Source organism: Lissotriton vulgaris, chromosome 3_1 (genome assembly GCF_964263255.1).
Source record: "Lissotriton vulgaris chromosome 3_1, aLisVul1.2, whole genome shotgun sequence".
NCBI lineage: Eukaryota > Metazoa > Chordata > Amphibia > Caudata > Salamandridae > Lissotriton > Lissotriton vulgaris.
This window is the reverse complement of record NC_141689.1, coordinates 978,180,607-978,207,144: the sequence shown is the minus strand read 5'-3', so window position 1 is coordinate 978,207,144 and position 26,538 is coordinate 978,180,607. Positions and strand designations below refer to the sequence as shown.

Sequence of the window (26,538 nt, the reverse complement as noted above, 5' to 3'; positions counted from 1 at the left end):
AATCTTGCGCCTGTCTCACAGCAGGCGTAAGACTAATGCAGGCTATTTCACATGGGACTTGCCCCATGTGAAAGGATGCATTGCTGGAGTGTTGTCACTTTTGTGACACACTCCAGCAATGCATCACTTTTGCGCTTACAGATATGGCAGAAATACTGACGTATCTGTAAGTACTTGCAACATTATGCGTCATATATTAAATAGAACACATGAGTAGAAGACTGAAGGCCTAATTTATGAGGCCATGCGTCACTTTTACGCCACCGGTGCGTCACTTTTTGTGACGCACCAGTGCTGTAAAAAATGCACCTTATTGAGTCATATTTACAAAGTGACGCATCTAGGTAGATACGTAACTTTGTAAACCCCTGCGCCACATTATACCTACGTCAGCTGTAATGTATACAAAAGGGGTGTATTGACGCAAGAAAGGGTTGTAGAGTTGACGCAGTGAAATCTAAAAAGGTATCACTGCGTCACTTTTATGACGCTGTTGCGTCCAAATCTTGCACCTGCTTAACAGCAGCCGTAAGACTGACGCAGGCCCTTTCACATGGGACTGGCCCCAGGTGAAAGGATGCATTGCTGGAGTTGCGTCACTTTTGTGACACACTCCAGCAATGCGTCACTTTCCTCTAAACACTCAAAAAAAAAATTTTACTCTATTTTTTTACACAGTTTTTCCGCGTGGTGCACTCCGGGTGCGCGTACCGGAGAGCGTACCAGGGAGCGCCGCCAGCGCTTACCCCGCAAATGTTTTTTTTTTTAAAAAACGTTTTTTATTTTAGCCCTTCAAGGTCCTTCTAGGCCCCCTCAGAAAACCTAGGGGGTCAGGGGGTGTTTGACGTAATTCCGTTCAGCGGTTCGGGCTGTAGACTTGTCAGACCGTCCTATGGAAATTAACATGGGGAAAACACGTTTTGGGACCCCCCTTTTTTCTCGGCCTCCACTTCACGAATCCCCCCGAAACTTTCAGGGAAGGAGCGGAGCGAGACCATTTTAAGGAAAATGTATTCCCATTAGAATGTTCGGAATTTCATATGGTAGCCAATCCTAACCATAACTACCTACTGGCAATCGCCAGTAGGAGTATGTGTGTGTATGTATATATGATATGATATGATATGATATATGATATATATTTATTTTTTTTTCTTTTCTTTTTTTAGGGTGGGAGACTGCGTGCCCCCCCCCCCCCCTCCTGAGGGCTTTATTGGCCCCGGGGACCCCATCCCACGGGGCCTGGCCTCTGAGATTGGGACCGTGGGGGGGGTGGGGGGGGGGGGGGAAGACTGCCTCCTGCGGGAGCAGGCATAGCTTTTCCACAAGGGGAGCTGCTGACATGCAGCTCCCCTTGCTCAAAAGCAATTCTGATTTGCTTCCTTAAAGCCAGAGCAGGTTTCCCTGCTCTCACTTCAATGAAGCAAAGCAGCGTTTGCTACTCCCGCCCTCCCATAGCAAACAACAGAGTCTCGAGGTGGCCCCAGGTGGCAGTCCCCAGGGCCATCAGGGGCTCTAGGAGGGGGGCCACGCGGCCCCCCTACCAACGTTTAAAGCCCCCGGGAGGTGGTTGGCTCGGGCAGGGGGTCCGTCACAGACCCCCGTTTTAAAGTCAAAGTGCCCAGGGGAGGTGGTGGTCCCTGGGGCTTGAGGGGCCCCGCAAGGCCCCCCTCCCTTATTTAATGACGCCCTGGGAGGTGGCGGTCCTTAAGACAGCATAGGGGGGTGGGAACTCTCCATGCATGATTTTATTTTTTAAAAGCCCCGGGGAGGTGGCGGTCCCTGGGCTGCGGGGGGGCCGCATGCCACCCGCACATAATCAACATAGCCCCGGGGAGGTGTAGATCCCCGGGGCTGCACCCCGCTACAATAATGAGGATTGCCCCCTGGACCTGGCCCAACCAGGGGCTTTAAAAAACGAAGCGCGGGAGCCCGTGCTTTTTTTTTTCATTTTCGACAGGGTACGCGCACCCAGCGCAACCCATCCAAAATGTAATAAAAAAAATCTTTTGGGGGTCCTGGGAGGTCCTTGTGGGACCCCCTGAGCAGGCCTAGGGGGTCAGGGTGTTTATACCCTGCCCCCTTTTCTTGTTTTCTATATATTTTTTTACTGTTTTCTTGTGACTCGGTTACCGAGTCACAATATGGCTGCCAACACTTCCTGGTTTGGAGTGTTGGCAGCTAATCAGAGTGAAGCTTGTGCCCGGGAGGGTTCGCAATCCCTCCTGGGAGCTCAGATATCAAACCCATTCTTTTTCTAATTTCTCAGCAACTACTGAACGGATTTACACAATTTAACAAAAAGAGCTCTTTCTGAAGCAATGGCTAGCTTGTTGCCAAATTTGGTGTAATTCTGTTCAGCAGCTCGGGTTGTAGCTTTGTCTAAAGTTTCCTATGGAAATTAACATGGGAAAACGTGTTTTGGGACCCCCCTTTTTTCTCAGCCCCTGCTTGATGAATCACCCCAAAACTTTCAAGACATAAGCGGACTGGAGCTGGACACTTTTTTTGAAACTTTCGCAAAGATTCATCAACTGGCGCCAAAGTCATTGGGAAATGAAAAAACACTTTTCCTATAGAAACTAGTTCCTAACTAGAACTACCTACTGGCGACCGCCAGCAGGTAATATATATTGGATTGCTTTCTCAAACACAAGCAGTTCCATGGCAAGGTTGGAATTACATTGTTAGTCACACTTTTAAAAAAATAAAATATTTGGTGTATTTTCCAATTGCTGCGTTTTATGTATTTTATATCATTTTTGTTCTTCTCCCAGTTCTCTTTTTGGCTTAACTTTCACCCACACAAGATGGGTAAAAGCAGAAATGGTCTTGCAGGAACCATGAATGGGTCCATGACAATAGCAAATTTTCTGCTCAAACAAGTCTTTTATGAGAATCTTACAATTTTCTTAAGCGCCTTATGTCTTCACGTACAATCTTCAGGCACATGTCCAGCATACTTTATTTCACATAATCCGAGCAACTTTCACAAAGATTATGCGAGGAAAAATAAATAATTAAAAAACAAAAAACACCATTTTTTGCTCCCCCTAATACAGATGCTTAAAGCTTTCACTAACAGTTTCTTGGAAGTCATAGATATACAATGTATACTAGCACAAACAATGGAGTGGAAACAAGGGTAATCAATCACCAACAATGCAATGGTATACCAACTGCCCCTTGTAAGACAACAGAGTAAAGTCTACAGGGTTGCACTGTTAAGCACAGGGCACTGAGAGGGGACAGATAGGTTAGAGGAAAAATGCTCAGTACAGGAAATCCAACCTTTCAAAGATCGACAGTCCTGGTAGCTACTGTGTGGACGCTTATCACCTCAGATAAGAAAAACAATATAGCCATCTGTGGACTTTACAGCAAAGAACAAGCAGGGAGCTATGAACAAGGTGCTGTGCCACCACAGCCTTCTGCATCCATCCAAAGTAAAAACACCAAACCCCCAGGCAACCATACTTAGATGCTGGCGGTAATAGCATGTCAGTCATGGAAGAGTATGTCAAATGTGCAATGTAACTCACAAGTTTTACAACATCAATGAGAATCATCTAATGACTAACGTACCACCTTTTATGAGTGGGTATATGCTGGCGAAAGAGTAGAAAGATGTGTGGAAATCAAACCCTAAAGGTGCACGCAACGGTGCTATAGTAGCATAATCTATTTGCGGCGTTTGATACCGTCCCCCACACGATGCTCTTACAACATCTTACCAGAGTGGGAGGCTCTGTGTGGGATTGGCTGAAGTAAGTTCCAGGATTTTAGGGGGCAGTCAGTGTGGGTAGCGCCTTTTACTTCCTAAGTCAAAGCAGTGAAGCAGGGTGTTCCCCCATGGCTCCTACCTGACCATTTTTAAAGTTTTTATGTCACCTTTGGCCTCATTAGTTTAATCTTTTGCTTGTTAAATTATTTTCTAAACAGATGACACCCAACTGCTTTACACGTTTGAGGGACCTCCATTCAGCTGAAAGACTTTCAAGGACAGCATGCTTGTAGTCTTTGAGTGGAGGCAGAGCTGCCATCTGAAAACGTAACACGGATAAAAATGAAATTTGTCTTTTTGGTTCTACTTTGACCAACTGGTGGGGATATCTGGCCTGTGCCCTACCGGCTCCCCCCTCCTTCTCCATTGGTAAAATAAATCTGGGTCTTAAAAATTGGATAACCAACTGTCCATGAAACCCCAGATTTTGGTAGTGGTGGCCAGTGTTTTGGGCAGCTTTGTACTCTTAGAAAATTCCTGTACCTCCAGCCATTACACTGTGGGAGGACGGTGATCCATTCTTTGATCACATCGCGGTTGGATTATTTTAAGACAGTCTACCTTGAGGTGTCCGAGATCCTAGTTGGTCCTCTTCAGGTGGTTAAGAATGCTGCTGGTCGATTCATACTACATCTGCCTAGTAGGATGTCGATCACGCATTCCCTACACATTTTGCATCGGCTGCCCATTAGGAAACGGCTAATATTTAAATCTGTTTTGTTTGTTCCTAAGGTAGTGTTTCATTTCAGCCTAGGATATCTAGCAGTTCCTGCCCTACTAGAGCATTGGACGCTTCCCTTGGAGGATGGCTTCCAAAGGAAACTGGAAACTTGGCTCTTTTCTTCCATGGATTAAGGTATTCTGTGTGTGAGTGCATAACTTTTTGCTCTTGCGCAAGGACACTCTGAGTAGCCGTACGCTTTACAATTTAACTCCATTCATTCAGGGTAAGGCATTTATAAATGAACCATTTAGAACCATTCATAGAGAAAAAGAAGAAATCAGCTGAAAATTCAACTCCAAGCCAAATTCCTCCTGTTAGCTGAACTCTGACAGGGAACGAAATCCACAAGAATCAATCATAAATTATTCGTGAGGATTTGGGTTCTGGGGCCTTGAAAATGTATTTACACAGAGGTTCAGAAGTAGATGTCCATTTTAAAGAATGTTGACATGACGGCCTCCCAGAAGTTAAACAGGAGATGATTTACAGGAGAAAAAAAAATGTACTCCGAAATTGTTTAAAGAAACTCTGATGAGAAGATTTCTACTTTTAAATTGCTTCATGAAAAATGTCGCCTTTAGGCAAGACACGCAGTTTTCTTGGAATTTACAGCTTTATAAGTAAATCTGGACATCACTCAGCAATATTCTCACACCAGGCGTTGATGCCCCAGCAATCCTCAAAAAAAAGTGAAGCTGGCAGAATCAGATTACAACAAAAATGAGCATACAAATCAAAGAAATCCCTATTGTCTGGGATTTGGGTTTGCCTTCTTTGAAAGGGCGTAGGCACGCATTAGGCTGGCTAAAACATGGTCTGTGGAATCAGCCAATTTTGGTGTCTCCAGAAGTAGTCCCAGCGGGGTAAAACTAGAACATGCATTTGCAATGCAATCAGTCTCGCCTTTGGGGCCTAAGTATTTAGCCATGCAGCAAACTGTCGCCCTTTCAGTTGAAGTGTAAGGCTGCAACTCAGTGCTAGAATAAACTACTACTGCCGGAGAGCATTTTTTTTTTTCAACGAAATAGCCATTTCCCGATTTTTACATGAAAAACTTGGAATGAAAAGAATTTCAGGGAAATGCAATTAGACGAAATTTCACAATTTGAGACATCTCCATAATAATATATTGATTTAAAATGGGAATAATTGTATTTTAAGTGTCTTCAATATAGCAGAGGCAAAAAACCTTTTTCACCATACGGCTGATCGAATATCTTAGTAGGCTGCATGCCAGTCGCTAGATTCACATCACAGACAGATCACCTCAGCCTCATAAAATCAATAGTATGGTACTGAGCATTCATGGCATCTAGTACTCAAGCATCTAGACCTACTTCAGTAAAACAATGGTTCCCAGGATTTCTTTTTTGAAGGTATACACCCCATATATTTCAGACAAGTATTGAACAGATTCCTGCACTTAAAAAGGCCAGGAAGATATACTTGTGAAACATTTGTGAAAGTAAAAAATTGGGGTCCAACAATGTTGCTCTGTTTATCTTTCAAAAATATGTGCATCAAAAACTGAGGTTCTTGTTTTAGGGGCCTTCTATCTGTTAAATAACCCTCTAGTGATGCCTTCAGCATTCACCATCAAGACAAACAAGAAACAGTACAACCTGGCTCAACAACATGCACGTTGACATTCAGACTTTCACTGAATGCTGCATTACTTAGATTCACCGTGGACACCAACCTCGCCCTCAGATAATTCACTGCCAAAAAAACAAAGGCAGACTGGCCAGCACCCTCTTCTAACAGTTTCTTACAGAAAGTGTCTACTGAACTGCTCTTCCAGCCCTTATACTCTCCCATCTGTATGGTGGCAATGCCCGGATCCGAAGGCCTGCCAGTCTCCACACTGCCACCCTCCAGGGATTTCCTACATGCCAGCGCATGTCTTATCCAGCGTCTGAAGAAATATGCCCACATCATCACCATCTTGATTAACTTCCTTTGGCTCCCCATTTTCAAAACCAATTGCATCATTTACAAAGCCATCACAACTATCATTCCCGCTAATCTTAAAAATCAGCTCACAAACTCTGAAGATTCTCGGCACACCCTCAGCCAGTACACCATCAGACTGCAAACTAAGTGTAAAAAAAGAAAATCAAGGCAGCAGGCCTTTTCTATCTATGCACCCAGGATCTGAAACATCTCCCTGTATCCATCAGGATCTCCCAATATTGCTCCAATTCAGGAAAGCATTTAATACTCACCTGTTTCAAAAAAGCACTGCATCACAATGCAATAAACTTCCACAACCCGGCTTCCTCTTTTATCACTTGTTGGCTTTATGCTGGTCTTTAACCCTGTACAGAGCTTTGCTGACTATTGGCAAGGATTGTGTTATAGAAACACTGTATTCATATACAGATTCCTTTTTCAACAGCAAGGTACGAAATTTAGATGTCTGATAGGATACTGATCAAAGTTTAAAAGATCAACACTGCAGTTAAAAGATTTTTCTTTGCACTACAAGAGCTTAGAAAGAGGCCAATCAATGACATGTAGAGATGGGTGGCTTATAAAACTCTGAGGTGGATTGAGTTGATAAAATATATGTTGTCCTTCCTTTGTATCAAGTAAACAGACAGCAGACCATCCAGAATGAGGTTGCTATGCTAATATTTGGCATTTCCATGCATGTACATGTTTCTCATCTTATCTGTGTTTGCACCAATTACCTGTTAAAAGTACAGTTTTCAAGATTCTAGGCCTGAACTAAAACGTCTTACTTATCAGGTTCTTACCTTTCAAGCAGTAGGTTGTGCATCAATTCAGTATTTTTTTTTTAATATAACCATTTTAAAAATAATTAAGAGCTATTGGGTGAGCATAAATTGGATAATTTCTAATAGAATTTATAGAACATTTAAATGTCATTGGCAGTCTAACAAGAGATCATTTTTGCTCTAGTGCAACACCACTGTGCTATCACAAACATTCCTGTGAACATTCTCAGTTCAAAATGGCTGAGTTCACTACTGAGAAGTGGAAAGTTGATAGGCGATGATTTTCAAATTCTGCATTACTGATGCAAGGATCACTGCCCATTTTTTGAACAACGATACCCAATTCAAGAATCAAAAAAAGGGAAGAAAAAATAAGCAGTAGAGGAGCAAATCAACAGAACCACCACCAAAAAAGTTGAAAGGTGTAGAAAAGGTTATCATAACAAAACCCCAGAAATGTAATCGCAAATAAAAGTCCCAGGTTTATTGACAACAATAAGAACATCTGAAATGAACCAATTATTTGTGCCCCAGAATCATACCACAACTGGAGTCATATTTGAATGGGAAGTATTGCAGATATGAGATATGTTTTGGGGATCATAACTATAACTGGTAAATTTCAGAAGGTGTTAAGGTCTACTTTGTAACTTGATCATAACCGTATAAACAATCCCTACATAGTTTACTGCAGGAATCCAATATGTGTTTCTACGCCTATGCCGTCACAGGACCAGACACCCTCACAAAAGCTGTCCAGATAATCAAGGGCTAGAAATTAATTGAATTTATGAATAATTAACAGCATTGAATATTATTAATGCTAATTGCCCCTACTTATTCAATAAATAAACTAAAGCAGACAACTATTTTAAAATAGGCAACATCAACATACTCCTAAAGTGACTACATTCAGGGTCTACTTTGACTAGCTCTTTTCAAACGAGAAGGATGTTCAACTAACACCAAACTGGGCCTATTACATCAGAACACTAGTTAAGACTATTCTGAAGAGAAAGAACCGGGAGTGACTACTGGAACATTCATAGGATCCTGCATTAATTACTGGTTCTAGCTTTTTGTTCACACAGAAAGAGTTGCGGTCACCATCTAATAAATTGACACGTAACAATTCACAGTTGTGTGCTTTCATTTAAACTGGGTAACTGTGATCCTTCATGGAGTCATTTCTCCAACTGCTTTGTGGTTAGTCTAGACCTTAATTTTTTTACTTATCTCTTGACACAGGGTTTCACTTTCTTTTAAGCTCATCAGAAGACAACAGCCTTAATAGGGGGAGCCAATATTGAATGGAACTGGGGCAGAACAACATTGCAAACCATCTGCAGACAATGCAGAATCCACTGCTAGAATGGTGGCTAACGTTTTCAAGAGACAACATATTTTCCCATTAGTAAAAGGACTTCACTGACTCCCAACGCCTCCAAGGATTAAATCCAAAATTATAGCTCGAGTACATTCGTTGTTTGGTAACAAAACTCCTGTTGAACCGCAAATAAAAAGTGTTCTGGTACACCCCTGCATCTATTCCTTTGAACTTCAAGAATGTGTGTCTCCATTTAAACATTATGGACATTGGAATGGTTTGTGTAATTTGACTGCAAGACATGCAAATAAGCAAAAAATATAGTTATATATTTGCATCTGTTGAAAAGTTCTATTTAACATGGACCACACTCAATAGGGCTTCAACACACTCTTCAGTGATTTGCCTAGGGAACAAGCCAATAGACATTCCATCTTGGGGCTAAGTAGGCTTCAGCGATTATGGGATAATACATTGAAAAGGCCAATGAGAAATGAATGAGCTAATATTTTGAATTTGACCAGTTGGTACGATTGGCTGTTTGAGGATTTTAAAAAAAATCAGATTCTCGTGTTTGAGTAAAGCAATCAAAAATTGGAGTGTGTCTAATACAGGGAGGCTTTTTTGGAAAATGATACTGTTAAAACTGCTTCCTTAAAAGGTGGTGCTTGTATGTAGTGAACAGTTTTCTTGTGGCCCGCGTTACTCTGGAGGTATAATATAGGGCAGAGCTGAGACAGCTATCCAACTGCAGCAAAAATGCACATACAGTGTTCAGCTAGCACAATCAGACCATGGGTTAAGCAACTGCTACCGATAGTGCGTATTAATCAAGTTGTCTAGGACAGCAACATAAGTTTGGACATTTATTTGCACTCCTGACAAACCTTTGGTATTACAGAAGGGGCTTCAGACAGGTCTGCAATACACATCATGCAGATGCAAATTTTGCAAACCTGCAATGGAAACCGGGTTATTTCCTTAATAGTATAGCGAGCAACATGGACCGATGCAAATGAGTCAATGTCTTAGCATGCATGGCTGTTTCATATTAAGGATGTCGGAATAGAAGTTAAAATTACCTCGAGAAGTAGAATACCTGTGTGCCACACCATAATTTGGTAAATTAATACAGGAGTATGACCCATATACCAGGTTGGGATCAGGGTAGAAGGATAAAATGAACAAACAATATCCCAAAAGGTATCAATGTATAGACAGTTAAACATGTATGCCAAAGGCATTACTTGCAAAGAAAAAGGAGACTCAATTAGTTTTTAGAACGTGCTAGTAGCATCATGTATTTAAGCACAGATAGGGTATACAGTTATAGCAGCACTGTATAAAAGTGAATTGAAAAACAACCCGAATTGCACTTGGGGCTCGGTATGTGCATGTGACATAGGTGGCGACGCAAGTGACAATAGTGGACAGCGTGAACGGCGCAATTTGTGAAATAATATGTACAGTGTGAGAGCTAAAAGCAATGGTTCCAAAATATATTGCAATCCGATTTGGTACAATTTACAATTAACATATCAGGTGAGCCACTGCGGGCAGCTGATCCATTTATTGCGCTGTGTTGTCGACGACGTTTCGATCCACGTGACTTGGGCTTGTCTTCAGGACAGGATTGCGAAGAATTAGAGGGGCTGCGGGAGTGAATAGGAAAAGTAAGGGGGGGTAAAGGAAAAGAAAAAGGACAGAACGCGCATGTGAGACATCAAGTCTATGTAGGGCGATGGCTCGCGGTTGGGCGGTTGAAAGGCAGGGCAAGCCTGGTGTGGGTAGAAACAGCTAGAATACTATAGCAGGCTAGAGCGAACTTTTTCTGGGCTAGAAGTGGTGTCAAGAAAGGGAAACTACCAATGAAGGAGCGTCAGTAATAGCAAGTTATACCGGTTGGTGAGACTTTTCCCATTCCCTCCCGCAGCACCACTAATTCATCGAATCCCATCCTGAAGACGATCCCAAGTCACGCAGATCGAAACGTCGTCGACAACACAGTACAATATATGGCGCAGCTGCCCGCAATGGCTCACTTGAATTGTTAATTGTACCAAATCGGATTGCAATGTATTTTGGAGCCATTGCTTTTAGCTCTCACACTGTACATAATATTTCACAAATTTCGCCGTTCACGCTGTCCACTATTGTCACTTGCGTCGCCACCTATGTCACATGCACATACCGTGCACAGAGTGCAATTCGGGTTGTTTTTCAATTCACTTTTATACAGTGCTGCTATAACTGTATACCCCATCTGTGCTTAAATACATGATGCTACTAGCACGTTCTAAAAACTAATTGAGTCTCCTTTTTCTTTGCAAGTAATGCCTTTGGCATACATGTTTAACTGTCTATACATTGATATCTTTTGGGATATTGTTTGTTCATTTTACACCATAATTTGAACACAGTTAGTACACTGGAGACGAGGCTCATGGATCACCTACAGCCCATCAACTAATTGCCCTGGATTTTTTTGTGTTGTATTGAGGCACAAATCCCTGGTCTGCAGCAGGTATGAACTAGGGTGTGTGCCTCTACAATGAAAAGTTCCAAGTGTAATCCTGTAACTTTTCATGAAAACGGGTTTCACCGTAGGCGGTAATTGCAGAGAAGTATGAAACACAGCTCGGTGTTTAGGCTCTGCTGGAACAAGCATTGACAAAATCAATAGGTCTGTTTTAATTTGCCAATGCATGTCACAGGCATTCACAAATGTTCTTTACATGGGATGCACTACTGGCTTTGCCAATGCTGAAAAAAAATAAAGAAGGACTGCTTTCAGCAAAGAATAAATGTGGGATCATAAATAGAGCATCACACATTCAAGTATAAGCACTGGTAAAAGAAGGAATGACACACCATACAGCCATTCGCCTGAGGCGAAAGAATAATACATCTCCAAGTAGAGCCAAAGCCCACTCCAAGCATATTCTGAAAAATATAGTTAACAATGTCTTCCAAACAGCTGTGTTCTCAAGACATACCTAAAAAGCATTGGTAAAGTCAATATGTGTGGTTTTGGCTTTGTCAATGCATGTTTTGTCTTTTTTTTACGTTACTGTTGATGAAGCTGCTCAGACTCAAACGATCTTAAAAAAGGTCTAAAAGCACAAATATTTGTTCTGGTCTCAAAAGGCATAGATTTCCACACAAGTTCTTGGCACCTAAGGGAATGACATGATGGGTGCATGTGCTCCTTTTGAAAAGGTCAGAATTACATCTCTCATGGTGAAGTTAACCTATAGCTGAAGCTATGCAATGCTGTGGTGGGCAGAAGAAAAATATGAATCATACAATAACAGTCCTACGGATTAAGTTGGGTGACTGAAAGCCCCTATAACTAAGTATAGTATTCATATAATTTTAGTGAAATTAAAAACACCAATACCTAAAAATGAAAAAAAAAACAGTAGATTGTGACATAGGACACAAACACAAAAGATGCTATCGGATTTTGTTACTCACTTTAACAGATCATCCTAACTACTAACAGCCTCTTTCACAACATGAAAACAGCACGATGAGCAGGGATGAAATATTTTATTAAACCGTGGTCAGTTCTATTTACGAAAAAATATATGTTCTGAGACCCCAGAGGCCCTTAGGACTTGGGGAGAAAGTGAATGAGGAAGTGTAAACAGAAAGTGCAAACGCACATTTTCACCGTAAAGTGACAGATTTCTCATCTATAAATCACAGGGCGTGTTGCTTAAATAAGTAGAACAGAAAGCCCGGCCCAAACAAAGAAAAGAAAATACAGGCAGATAGTTACCAGCTTGGAAACTGATACTGGAGGGCTCATTAGCAGATCATATAAACAGCCCTGGCACGTGCAGGGCCTATGCCCTGGAAAGGGAGAGCACCAGGAAAGAAAAGGAGAGAGCCACACAGGACCACCGTGAAAAGGTGACACAGACATGATTAGACAGCGACACAAGGAACAAAATAAACAAACAGAATGAAACGCAGGTAGACAAGCACCAAACAAAACGAGGAAAAAGGCACCCAAAGCTGGGAAACAAATAAAGAATCATAACGAACTGAAAGGTACATGCAAGTCAAACGCACCTACAAAGTTAGTGAGAGATGAACAAGAGAATGTTGTAAGTTGGCCAATAGAAAGAGTACAGCAAGAGAACGATAGTGGAGATCAAAAAAGGCAAGGAAAGATGGCAGAGGCGAGCAGATCGAATAAACAATATACACAGACACTTGTGCAGACTGAAAGAAACCTGCCCCACCGCACCCAGACAGTGCGACTGCAGGTTTGGGGTACACTAGCTTCTAGACTTCGTCGGACAGTGCAAAGCCATTTAATAACTAAAATTAAATCAGAGCATTGGACTGCAGGAAAAGAAACAAACACTCTGTGTGAAAGAGCCCCCGACAGCAAAGTCTACAATATCCTGGAAGGCAGCACAGCAGCTCTGCAGAGCCAGTGAGGCTCCGCGAAGGCGGGGATCGGGTTCCACTGTCGCCCCGGGGCAATTACAGGCACCTCTGAGCTGCCCTCCACGCAGTGACAAGGGCAGCCCTGCCCGACCGGTTCCAGCCACTGGAACAACGGATCCTTTCTGTGCAAAGTCCCCAGCCACGGCCCCTTCTGTGTCCGGCCTCACATTGCCAGCATGGAGTTAGAGGGCATAAAGCAGAAAGAAAGAACAAAAGTGCAATGGGGTAGGAGAAAGCCGCCTTGGAGCAGAATAAAAAGACAGTAAAAAACAGGGCTAACGAGTGTATTACAGAGAGGGCGAGGCAAATAAATAAATACATAAAGAACAGAAGTGCCTGGGGAAGAAAGAAACCATTGAAAAAGGGCGAGTGCCATGGAGAAGAGGAGAGAGAGAAAATAAAAACGAATTGCCTTGGGGAAGTTGATAAGAATACAAGAACTCTCATTGAGTAGGAAGAGAAATAAACAATCTGAATAGGGCCGGAGGCGCAGCCTCGGTGTTTCCAGAGAGTTACTTGGATCAGCGAAACACGCGAAAAGTAACAGAGCAGCGCCTCGAAGCCCGCGGCCACTTACCGAGCAGCAGCAGCTTGAGCTCGCGGCGAGCGTTCTGCTTGTCCTTCTTGATCCGCCGCTCGATCTCCGTGTTGATCCTGTGCTGCTCCTTCTCCTCCGCCGAAAGGCAGCAGCCCGCCATCCTGCCCGACTACAGCAGCAGCAACAAGTGTGCCAACGCGGGACCAGCACCTGGCTCCTTCCCCCTCCTCCCAGCAAAACCAGCTCCGACACAGTTAAAACCAAACCCCGCAGCACCTTGCCCGAAGAAAAAGGTGCGCGTGCAGAACGGCCTTGACTCCGGCTGGGATCTCCGCCACGCGCCAGCCTCCTCGCGCTCCAGCCCAGAAAGTCACAGCGCACCCCCTGCTGAGGAGCGGAGAGAGGCGCCGTGCTTCCCAGAGCGCTGCGGCTGAGGTGGGCTCCCGGTTCAGGTCTGCGGGGCTGCTCCTCCTGCAGGAAGTCGGAGGGACGGGTCGGAGGCCGGGCCGCTCTCACAGGTTCCTCAGGAGTGTGAGGGGGCGTAAAGGCGAGGAGTGTAGCGGGAATGGGCGGTCCCGCCTGCAGTCCGGTTCACCGAACTGTCATGGGAAACGTTGTGCTTTCTTGCGGGAGAAGGAGGGGTGAACTGGGAGGCGGGACCGGCCGCCTCTCCTTACACGTTCCCCGGCTCCGGCGGCCACGGCTGAGGTGTGCAGGGCCCTCACCGACAGCCAGTGAGGAGTGAGTTGCAGACTCTCTGTTAGAAGTGCGCACCTGTGCACCTGTCAGAGTTGTGATGCGGCCCTTTAAAATGGGCAAATGTTGTTCGTTTTTGCTAATATTTTACAAGTGAGAGGGTATAATCAGAGTTGAAGCGTACACACGAGTCACCTGAGAGCACAAAGAGAAATCCCTGGGGTTCATATTGGGCAGTCGTTTACTTCTTATGTTCAAAATGATTTTATTGAAACAATATGCAAACAAAAGAATTAGACAAATACAATACAAAATAATGATTCTCATATGCGTTCTAAACGTAAATCTCTAACATTTAGTGAAAGGTGCTCATTGTCCACTGAACATTAGAAAACGGAAGCATTTCATCCAAAGTCCAAACTAAAACTTACTGTTTAAGCCCTTATCCTAAACAGGATTGATTATGGGAATACACTCTACTCGTCTAGCGTCTACCCAAATGGGACCTGCATACAATCACCTGACTGGTAACTGGAGTGAGCAGCAGAAACTGTATATCACCAATACTTAAATAGCTAAAATGGCTCCCATTGGACTCCAGATGTCAAATGAAACTTGATTGCATAGCCTACAAAGCAGAAATCCCTCCTTATGTAGCTCACAAGCTTATACATGATTCCTCCAGTCAGCATCATCCGCTCTCTCAACATAAATGTCCTCTCTTACGCCAAAAACACAGGACTCATTTTCTACCTCACGAACAAGTACCTGAATCAAGTTCAGTGGATGCATGACTAAAATCACCGATTGGATGAAGACCAACTATCTGAAACCTAAACCCCAACAAGACCTAAATCATGATCTTCGATAGGGACACTTCACCATTTGACTACACTTGTGGCCATTGGAGCTATGGCGACACCCACCCCCACCGCCCTTGTGAAGAACATGGGGATCGTTATCAGCAGCAAACTTAACATAACCACCCAAGTCAACACCGTCAGCGCCTCATGCTCCCATACTCTGAGGATGCTGAGGAGGATTTTCACTGACTCCCAATCAGTCTACGGAAAGCTATCATGTACGTCCTCGTCACAAGCAAGTTGGACTACAGGAGAACCCTCTATGCAGAGAGTAACAAAAAACTCACCAGAAGGCTGCAGACCATTCAGAACTCGGCAGTCAGAATTACTTGCAACCTCCCAAGCAGCTGCTCTGACATTAGTCCACACCTGAAGGAACTCCACTGGCTCCCAACACACAAACAAGCATATTTCAAACTTCTCTCCCATACTTTCAAGGCACTACATAACAACAGTTAATGAGAGAACGAGAGGGGTCCCTCAAACCAAGGGAACAGGGCACCACAAAAACAGTGAAAAGAAAGGTTCCCTTTGGAGAATCCATATGTCGCAGCACAGATTTATACAATCAGTCACACAAATCTGTTATTACACATATGTTTTCAAACCAGATTCTCTAAATCACAAATCACAAGTACCACCATGGTCTAAAAGTTACGCAGAGCTTTAATGTCATATATTCAACATTATCATCTAAAACATATCTACATTGGATACTAGCCAATTAAATATGTCACTGAGCATTAATGGATAACACATACAATAATTTAAAAAGGAATACAACGCTAAACCTCCCAAATACGGCGTAAATAAAACCTCACAAATATACAGATGCATGAAATATATAAACATTAACATAACACTAGCCCAGCATACCACAACAACTACATCTGCCTTCAAAAATCTTCCAGACACCTCCGCTTGCCGGGACTCCTACTTGCCCACATCCCACACATATTGAATACCAGATCTGGCGGTGAAGCCATCTCTTACATTGCTCTTAAAGCATGGAACAACCTGCTGCTACACATAAGCGTATCCTCACTTCTTGAATTTCGGCTGAAGCTGAAGAGATAGGGCCTGATTTTGGCTTTGGCGCAGTTGCGCCGGTGGAGAACTGGCACATCTGCGCCAAAGCCGCCCAAGGACTGCTCGCCGTATTGCAAGTTTAACTCGTGTATGGTGGACCGTCCTTGCCTCTGCGCATGGCAGTGCCTAGAAAACAGGCACTGCAATGGGAACGTCAAAAATATTCCAGCACGGCATGGGGGGTAACATCCATGCTGTGCTGGAACTTTGGGGGAATACTGACATGGGGGCACATGTTGTGCCCCCCTCAATGTATTCCCATGGCGGGGGTGTCATGGGTGCCCTGTAGGGCCCCCTCTGATCTTGCACCATCAGCCTTTTCATGGCGGTTCTCTGCCTATGAAATGGCTGGCGGTGCAGGAACTCGTATATTACATTGTGGCGCGCCACCGCCAGGGAACAACTGTTCACTGGTGCAGCCGGTGGTCCTCCGCCAAAATGGCTTTACAAGTTGTATTGTGGTGGACAGACCACCGCAAGTCTGGCGTTCGCAAGACCACTAGACTCAAAATCAGGCCCATAGCTTTTTGAGTAGTCCCAATTGTGCTTAGGTTTGGGTAGAAAATACGTGCTCAGTGCCAGGTTAGCCTCCCGGGGGTTTGTGATCTTCATAACAATGTTAAAATTTTTGGGGCACCTGGAACATAGAGGCAAAAGCTCCCTGCTTCTAAAGACCACAAATACTCAATAGAAAAGGACTCTCAGACAAACTTTCTTCAGAGCTGGATCAAACTATGGAACTTTCTGCCACTTTCCATAAGGAAAACAGCTTGTTAGCACATCTTAAAACAAAAAAAGAGATCAGAGCCTTCCTAGAAAGGTGAATTCTGCCAACCCACTGTAGGTAGCCACGTAGAATGGCATATTTGTGAAAACTACCTATATACCCCCCTATCTTGCTACTTCTTTACTGTAGCATGAGGTTCTGTCTGGATTCAAGGTGCACAACTCAACCTGTTTAGAAAACGGCATCCTATGTGGTGGTACTGTTAGTGCTCTTTCATTACTCCAATCCATCTAGATGAGATTGTAATCTGTCCGTTTTCACCCCTTCATGCTCCTCTTACCACCAGAACCATGGTTCACCATGATGTCTAAGTGCATGACATTTGTTTGGCTTATAAATCACCATCCTCCAAGGTGGTACTCTTCAACCCCCCACACCTCATTTTTAGCCTCCTGCCCATTTCTGGATGTGCAAAACACACGTTTCTTTGTTAATTCTTCTGAACAAATACCTGAAATCCCCAATCCTACTCCGCAGCACTCTGATACTTGTGAGCTTGGTCCTCAACTATATAAAACTATAACTAAAATACAAAATATAACAATTGTCTCTGTAGGGATGTGAAAGCACTATATTGGCAACAGCCACCATTGAAATTAATACATGTATTGCTATTGTGTTTCATATTATACAGGACAGAGGACCCTAGAAAGTTAGGATCATGCAAATGATAGACATATACTGGATAGTATATATGACCTCTGTCCAGCCGGACAGGAATTTATTAGTTAAATATTTTATACTGGTTCATGTATTCAACATTTATACAAAAGTGGGCACAGCCTGTGACCCACAGGAGACAAGACAAAACAAGTGACAGCAATTTATGTAAAAGCGCACAAGGTGGTCTGTACTATTATTCAGTTTTAGTAGGATTCATTTTAAGCAAACCATTGTTAAAGGCATTTTGTGATTTCATAAAAACATATGGTGCTGTAAAGTCGACGACGTTTCGATGCAATTTAAGAATACATGCATCATCATCAGGACAAAAACCATTGAGTCATGTTTGTCTTAAGAATATTTCCATAGTTACATAGCCTCTATGGCAATTTACATAATTACGAAAGAGCGTTGAAACGAGGGAAAATAAGGAAGAAAAACATAAACAAAGAGTTTTCATTAGAATTTGACACTGCTAGGCATGACTACATTTTATATTTAGTTTCGTCAAAACGCAAGAGAATAAAAAACTCATTTGTGCTGCTGTGAAAATTGTAAGTGACTTGGTGGTGATTACCGATTTGAGGGAGAGCTATTTTCAGTTATTCTCCGTGATTTCTAGTACATGCTTGTCACCCGAAGAATTAATCTAAGGGCTTTCGATGTTCAATGCAAGGATAGTTACACTCATTTTAAAAAAATAGAATTTTACGGCGCAGTGAAGAAACATGTGCTCAAAGCTGTAATTCTTTGTTATAAAAGAGATTTTCGGCACTGTGATCACTATTCGGCGCAGTGAACTATGTGCAGGGGACCTTGGAGGGAGAAGGGTGGTTGGAATGCCTGCTGGAAAATAGTCCGATTTATGGTAGTTAATTTAATACGCAGAGTAGATGTTGCAATACCTGGTGGAAATAATCCGATTTGCGGTGGTTAATTTAATAAGCCGCGTGGATGTTGCAATGCATCTGTGAGGGCGGAAGAAGTAGGATCGTTAGGTGTGCTAGTCGCTAATAATGGCGGGCTGTGCTCGTGATATTTTGATAAAGATACTCACTTTTAGCCGGCCAACCCGGGGATTCAGCAAACTATGAGGGTGAGACAAGGGGTGGGATAATAAGCCGGGGAATAAGTTGGGTTGAATAGTTAACCTACGACCCACCACAGACTTACTAGATAGTAGTGGTTCCTAGGTCGCTATCGCGGCGGTACGAGGCTTCCACATGAAGAATTCTGGGGAAACAAGTGGGGTAAAATAAGCTCCAGGGATCTAGTTGTAGGCGCGAAAGTGCATAGGAAAGAGGGTCTGGCGCTCTGGGGTACTTACTTTGTGAAGTCTTGCTCGATGGCAGGACGGATGGCGTTCTGGCGGTGATCGCTTTCGGGAGGTGGGAGGGACAAGGTATTTGAATGCTAACAATAAAGAAGGGACTTGGGTGGGAGGTGCAGAAATGGGAGCGGCCATCTTAGAAAGGTGAAATGGACTCGCCATCAGTGAGGGAAGGTGCTCAGCGAAAAATAGGTGACATACGTTAATATACACACAAATAATAACAAAAAAAACATTTATGCTGTGAGACAATTTATCAATTAATCGGAATGAATGAGTTGACCTCAGGGGAAGGTCCTATTGTAAAGGATGTTTCATAACAAGGAAGTCCAATTCTCAACCCTGTTCAGCCCTTTTCGTATACTTTCTGTTCTCAGGATCCAGTGTAACTCTTCTTTATTCAAAATTTGAGAAATGTCTGCTCCTCGTGGGGGGGCTTTTATCTGTGTGATCACAGTCCAAGTAAAGTCATTTTTCGTGTGCCCTTTTTCTATGAAATGTTCTACAAGGGGCGCATTGGCGGTTTGGCAGCGGATTCTGCTTCTGTGTTGTCCTATCCACAGTTTAATCTTCTGGCTTGTCTGTCCTATATATTACAACATACATGGACATAAAATCGCATAAACTACATTGTGAGAATTACAATTTGTGAAGTGATGTCTATCATATTTAATTGTGCCATAGGAGAAGGTCTTGCCTTCAATAGTTGAGTCACAGGAGACACACTAACCGCATTTAGCATGACCTTTGAGAGCAGGTAAGTCCCACATATCATTAAGGGTAGTTCTGGTATCAGGTTGAGGGAGTGAATCTGTAGGAACTGTTATTTCAAACAGGACTACTTCACAGAAGCGAAAACACTGAGTCTCAAACTGAGACAACGAGGTTATCCGCGAAAATTGGTACGCCGCTCGCTAAAGAGAGCATGGTATTGCCCCAGAGAGACATTACTAGAACCTCGTATCAAGAGCAACCAAGATAGAATTACTTGTGTGACTACATTTTCCCCTGCATCTAATGCTATTAAGAAGAGTGTTCTAAAACATTGGCCAGTATTAAATGCCGGTGTCCTTAACTTGGAACGACCAATGTTTGCTTTTAAAAGAGTGAAAAATATAAAAGATCACTTGGTCTGTGCTTCACTCCCTCAACCTGATACCAGAACTACCCTTAATGATATGTGGGACTTACCTGCTCTCAAAGGTCATGCTAAATGCGGTCAGTGTGTCTCCTGTGACTCAACTATTGAAGGCAAGACCTTCTCCTATGGCACAATTAAATATGATAGACATCACTTCACAAATTGTAATTCTCACAATGTAGTTTATGCGATTTTATGTCCATGTATGTTGATATATATAGGACAGACAGAAGATTAAACTGCGGATAGGACAACACAGAAGCAGAATCCGCTGCCAAACCGCCAATGCGCCCCTTGTAGAACATTTCATAGAAAAAGGGCACACGGAAAATGACTTTACTTGGACTGTGATCACACAGATAAAAGCCCCCCCACGAGGAGCAGACATTTCTCAAATTTTGAATAAAGAAGAGTTGCACTGGATCCTGAGAACAGACAGTATACGAAAAGGGCTGAACAGGGTTGAGGATTGGACTTCCTTGTTATGAAACATCCTTTACAATAGGACCTTCCCCTGAGGTCAACTCATTCCGATTAATTGATAAATTGTCTCACAGCATAAATGTTTTAAAAAAAAATTATTTGTGTGTATATTAACGTATGTCACCTATTTTTCGCTGAGCACCTTCCCTCACTGATGGCGAGTCCATTTCACCTTTCTAAGATGGCCGCTCCCATTTCTGCACCTCCCACCCATGTCCCTTCTTTATTGTTAGCATTCAAATACCTTGTCCCTCCCACCTCCCGAAAGCGATCACCGCCAGAACCCCATCCGTCCTGCCATCGAGCAAGACTTCACAAAGTAAGTACCCCAGAGCGCCAGACCCTCTTTCCTATGCACTTCCGCGCCTACAACTAGATCCCTGGAGCTTATTTTACCCCACTTGTTTCCCCAGAATTCTTCATGTGGAAGTCTCGTACCGCCGCGATAGCGACCTAGGAACCACTACTATCTAGTAAGTCTGTGCTGGATCGTAGGTTAACTATTCAACCCAACTTATTCCCCGGCTTATTATCCCACCCCTTGTCTCACCCTCATAGTTTGCTGAATCCCCGGGTTGGCCGGCTAAAAGTGAGTATCTTTACCAAAATATCACGAGCACAGCCCGCCATTATTAGCGACTAGCACACCTAACGATCCTACTTCTTCCGCCCTCACAGATGCATTGCAACATCCACGCGGCTTATTAAATTAACCACCGCAAATTGGATTATTTCCACCAGGTATTGCAACATCTACTCTGCGTATTAAGTTAACTACCGTAAATCGGACTATTTTCCAGCAGGCATTCCAACCACCCTTCTCCCTCCAAGGTCCCCTGCACATAGTTCACTGCGCCGAATAGTGATCACAGCGCCGAAAATCTCTTTTATAACAAAGAATCACGGCTTTGAGCACATGTTTCTTCACTGCGCCGTAAAATTCTATTTTTTTAAAATGAGTGTAACTATCCTAGCATTGAACATCGAAAGCCCTTAGTTTAATTCTTCAGGTGACAAGCATGTACTAGAAATCACAGAGGATAACTGAAAATAGCTCTCACTCAAATCGGTAATCACCACCAAGTCACTTACAATTTTCACAGCAGCACAAATGAGTTTTTTATTCTCTTGCGTTTTGACGAAACTAAATATAAAATGCAGTCATGCTTAGCAGTGTCAAATTCTAATGAAAATTCTTTGTTTATGTTTTTCTTCCTTATTTTCCCTCCTTTCAACGCTCTTTCGTTATTATGTAAATTGCCATAGAGGCTATGTAACTATGGAAATATTCTCAAGACAAACATGACTCAATGGTTTTTGTCCTGATGATGATGCATATATTCTTAAGTTGCATCGAAACGTCGTCGACTTTACAGCACCATATGTTTTTATGAAATCACAAAATGCCTTTAACAATGGTTTGCTTAAAATGAATCCTAGTCTGTAAAACTGAATAATAGTACAGACCGCCTTGTGCGCTTTTACATAAATTCCTGACACTTGTTTTGTCTTGTCTCCTGTGGGTCACAGGCTGTGCCCACTTTTGTATAAATGTTGAATACATGAACCATTATAAAATATTTAACTAATAAATTCCTGTCCGGCTGGACAGAGGTCATATATACTTTCCAGTATATGTCTATCATTTGCATGATCCTAACTTACTAGGGTCCTCTGTCCTGTATATTAGATTACTGCCCAAGGACCCTAGTGTTATTCCTTTTGGGTTTTCCCTTGTCCTGTTAAAACAGCTATTGTGTTTCAAGCATTTCTGAAAGTACAAATTCAAATAACTCTAGATTGTTCTATTGTGTATTTTTCCATTTTTAACCCCGTTTTATCTGAAACTTTTCGTTTGTGCCCAGATTGCCAGGAGATTACAAGTCCACTTTATTTAATTAATTTGTGGGTGTTTTACCCCCCACTTATATAATGCCTGACTCTTTTCCTTTGTGCTGTTCTACATAGCATACATTCCAAGGTTAGAAACACGCTAGTAGGCAAATCAATGAGGAAACAGTGGCTAAGCCTGCTATGGGGGAACAGGGACATGTTCACTTCCTTCTTACAACACATAATTAAAAAAGAAACTTTGCTGGCCATCTGCCAACTGAGGCCACTTACTTTCCGAACTTATAAGGTAAGTCATTCAGAGACCTGAGATACTTTGTCCTATAAGATGCTATCTGTGCAGCCACTGAACCGATTGGTTAGGAAAGATCAAACAAAAATATCCAATTATTGATTGAATGCATTAGGGAATAGTATATGGAGGCACCCTAGAGCAAGGCTGTTGGTGGAGAGGACAGGGTATTTTTATTGATATTCTTTCATTCAATATGTTGTCCAGATAGATCACTAAATAGTCGTTCAATACATCTAAAAAAGAACTATTCAGGATAGTCTAGAGGATGACTGAAGCATTACAAAGCTCAAAGAACACTGGTCTATACTAAAAGCGACGAAATGGTGTTTGAAAGGCCTCTTCCATTTATCTCCCTCTTTGATGCAGGGAAGATGGTAATCCCAAAAACCACCTAAGAAACCTGGGGGTCTAATGATCAGTGAACTGTGTACTCTGAAATACTAATAAGACTAATGCCCAATGATTCGGTGCAGGTAAATTACCTTTAAGTCTTCAAAACTAAGCTCATAGTCCAACATACATAACCACTAGTAACAGTAGGTGTGACCCAATTTCCAGAGATGGATTCCCATCAAAGTCTTGTTAATGATCAATATTATCATATGGTAATCCAATTGTAGGGAAGGTGCGTCTCTAGATCATTGAGACAGTGTCCATACCCTCCATGAGAGACAGGGTTACGACCCCCCAGTTACTCGTAGACCATATGTATGACCATTAAATGGGAAAGAAAGAAAGTCTAGTGCAGAAAACCAAGTGAAAGTGGGATTTAAAAAAGAATAGAGGACTCATAGCGAAACAACTTTAATGGCTATAGGTCTCTTTCTGATTAAAAACCAAGAACAGCGCAAAAGGGCAGTTTCAACAAATAGCTGCAAAAAAGGCCGACATGTTTCTGCCAAACAGGGCACAAACTCCCAAGGCTTTCTTCAGGGCCTCTGTTCTTATCAAATTTTGTCACTGCATGTGCATACTACATCTATAAACCAACCAAATAATAAAAAAACCATAAAGGATATATGTGATTATTCCTCCATGTCAATTGGTATAGTAATCACCTACAATAAAGAAACAGTGGTATCAGTATATTGGACATGACAGTATGAAAAAGAATAAATAAAGAGGCATTTAATTTACCTACTCACCCATAATGACAGGGGATGGGACCAGGCTCAGGGTAGGGGAGGCCACGCGCTGTGAAAGCAAATAAAAGGGTGCTTGATGATAGAGCAGGATGTGTTACTTCCTTACTCCTAAAATCTGTCACCTCTGTCTTTCCTAGATTAACATTCCCCTTCTTGTTTGTTACTCCCCAAGAGAGCTCATCCACAAGTCCACTCATAGGACAGTCACTCTGCTTTTAAAATCTAACAAAAAGGTTTCAATGGAGCTTATAAAATAAGTTTTAAGTGTAGCTCCAGTTTCCTGAATTCTGAGTGTCCCATTGCAGGCCTCCTTACCTCTCCGTCGTTGCCTCAGACTGTACCTAAGTCTGGGGGAGGCAACGCAAGGAGGAAGGCAGGGCACATTTGAAACCAGAGGCTCAGTGGCTTCAGCTAATGAAATAGTTTGTGGCTCGAAAAGCGTGTCAGTAAAATCATATTGATTATATCAGTTCAAAAAACGTAAAAGTGATAGAAACTTACTTCTGAATCGTTAACGAACGATGATTGTGCTTTAGCATCGATAAAGTGAAAAAGCATTGCTAAAATCGCGTAGTCTCGCGATACATTTGACTCTCGTGAGACCAGTGGACTACAAAATGACGTCATCGGGAACTGGCCGGTAGTCCTAAACGAGCGTGAGTGTAAGTAAGCTCTAAATACAGCCAGCAATGCCGATGGATTAGTTAGTAGCAAGTTCTTAGTCCATCTCAGTTTAAAAGATTATGGTTACAATCAAACTAGAAGCTGTAGATTCGAAGAGCCTCCTTTAGCGAGCTCTCGCGATAGTTGGAACCGTCACGTGAAGAGGGTAAAACTGATCGCTAGGTAACCAGATTTCTTGTTACCAAAGAGTGTAAATGTAAACCAACATGGTCTATGTTCAGCAGAATGAATTGTCTCACTGTGTGTGAATCTTAAGCTCGCATCCAGAGTTGCTAGTCTCAAATGACTCACGTGGACTGGAGGAACTGCAAAATGATGTCATCGTAGAGCAAATTGTATTTCAGAACCAAATGTTGGTTCAAAGGCAATGATCGTTTGTAAAGTGTACTATAATATAGAAAGTTTGCCAAAAGTATACAAATTGATCAAGAGCCATCAAAATCAAAAATTGGAGGGCTGATGTGATAGATCCTATGTAAGCATATAATAAGCCAGTGTGATAAAATTCCTTATCATGGGGCAGACTTCTACTGCTAAGACCAGCACACAGGTATAGTTAGTTGGTCTTATGCTGAGTAGAAAAGAATGCTAACTCGATTGTAGTGAGTAGCAGAAAATAGGGTAGGTTTGACAATTGTGAAGGACTCAGTGAGTTTCCGTTATACCTGAGAATCTAAAAAGGTATCAAGGGCCGTGATACCAGTCTTGGAACAGAACCAACAAAAGGCCACAAGTCAGTGATTCTCTCAGAGTGTGGTCCAAGGTATCTCATCATTTAACCCGCGGATGTCTGTGGATAATCTATATATCCATTTTTGTTCCTTGGCAAAGAGATATTTGGATATATCCCCAATGTATGATGGTATAAAGGGTTTCTCTATAACCGTCCATGTGAAGTCAGTCTCTCAGTGATTTTGCTCAATAAAGTGTTTGGTAAGTTTAGAAACACTTTTTTTACATCTGAAAGCACTTTTGTGCTCCAGCATCCTGGTACGGACCTTCCTAGTTGTCATGCCTATATATTTCTCTGAGCAAGGGCATGTGAGTTGATAAATGACATGCAAACTATTACAGTTCGTGAAGTCTTTCATAATCCATGGACGATCAGTCCCAATGTCAAGCTGAGTTATTTTAGGAGTCTGGGGACAAACCGAACAGTTTCCGCACGGATAATGTCCAGTTACTGCCGCCATGTCCCATAATGTGCCTATAGCTCGCTTGGGGTTCTCTTTTGGGCGAGTATGTATTAACCGGTCTCTCAGGTTGCTGGAACGTTTAAAAGCAAAGAGAGTTGGTACAATTTTGTCATTACTACAGTTAAGTACTCGCCAGTGATGTCTGACGATGCGTTGGATTTAGTTGGATTTCGTATTGAACGTACTAACAAACGTAAGACGTTCAAGTGGCGCCTTAGGAGGGGCTACCTCAAGCACTGCATCTCGGTGATTGTTAACCGCTCTTTTCCAAGATCGTTTAATCAACTGTTTTAGGTAATGTCTGGCTTGTAGTTGACTGGAAAAGCATTCAGCATGTTTATTGAAGGTTTCCAAAGTGGAGCAGTTCCGCCGCACCCGTAGGAACTGCCCATAAGGCAAATTATCCTTCAGAGCTTTGGGATGCTGGCTTTCATATAATAACAATGAATTCCTGGCCATGGATTTTCTGAATAGCTCAGTCTGTAGACCCGAGGGGGTCACATAAATGGAAAGGTCCAGGAAAGAAATCCTCTCTTTGCTACTTTCCACAGTGAATCTAAGGAACTGGTTGCAAGAGTTCAACCACTGGTGGAATGCTACAATAGACTCAGCGTCTCCTCGCCATACCACGAGGATGTTGTCTATATATCTTTTCCACCAACGGATATGTGGAAAGATGGTAATCCCCACAAAGGTCCAATTTAGTGAAGACCGCTGTTCCTCTCACTGATGTCGTT

At 42.7% G+C, this 26,538-nt stretch overlaps 1 protein-coding gene across 1 annotated transcript in view; it reads right to left on the bottom strand.

Moving 5' to 3' along the window:
- LOC147727286 (guanine nucleotide-binding protein subunit alpha-14) overlaps positions 1 to 14,225 on the bottom strand; it is a 520,494-nt gene extending 506,269 nt beyond the window's left edge. The window contains exon 1 of the mRNA XM_086961341.1: positions 13,618 to 14,225. Coding sequence (XP_086817467.1) covers positions 13,618 to 13,738 — 121 coding nt within the window. The 5' untranslated portion in view covers positions 13,739 to 14,225. The remainder of the gene's footprint in view (positions 1 to 13,617) is intronic.
- Positions 14,226 to 26,538: the final 12,313 nt, after the last annotated feature.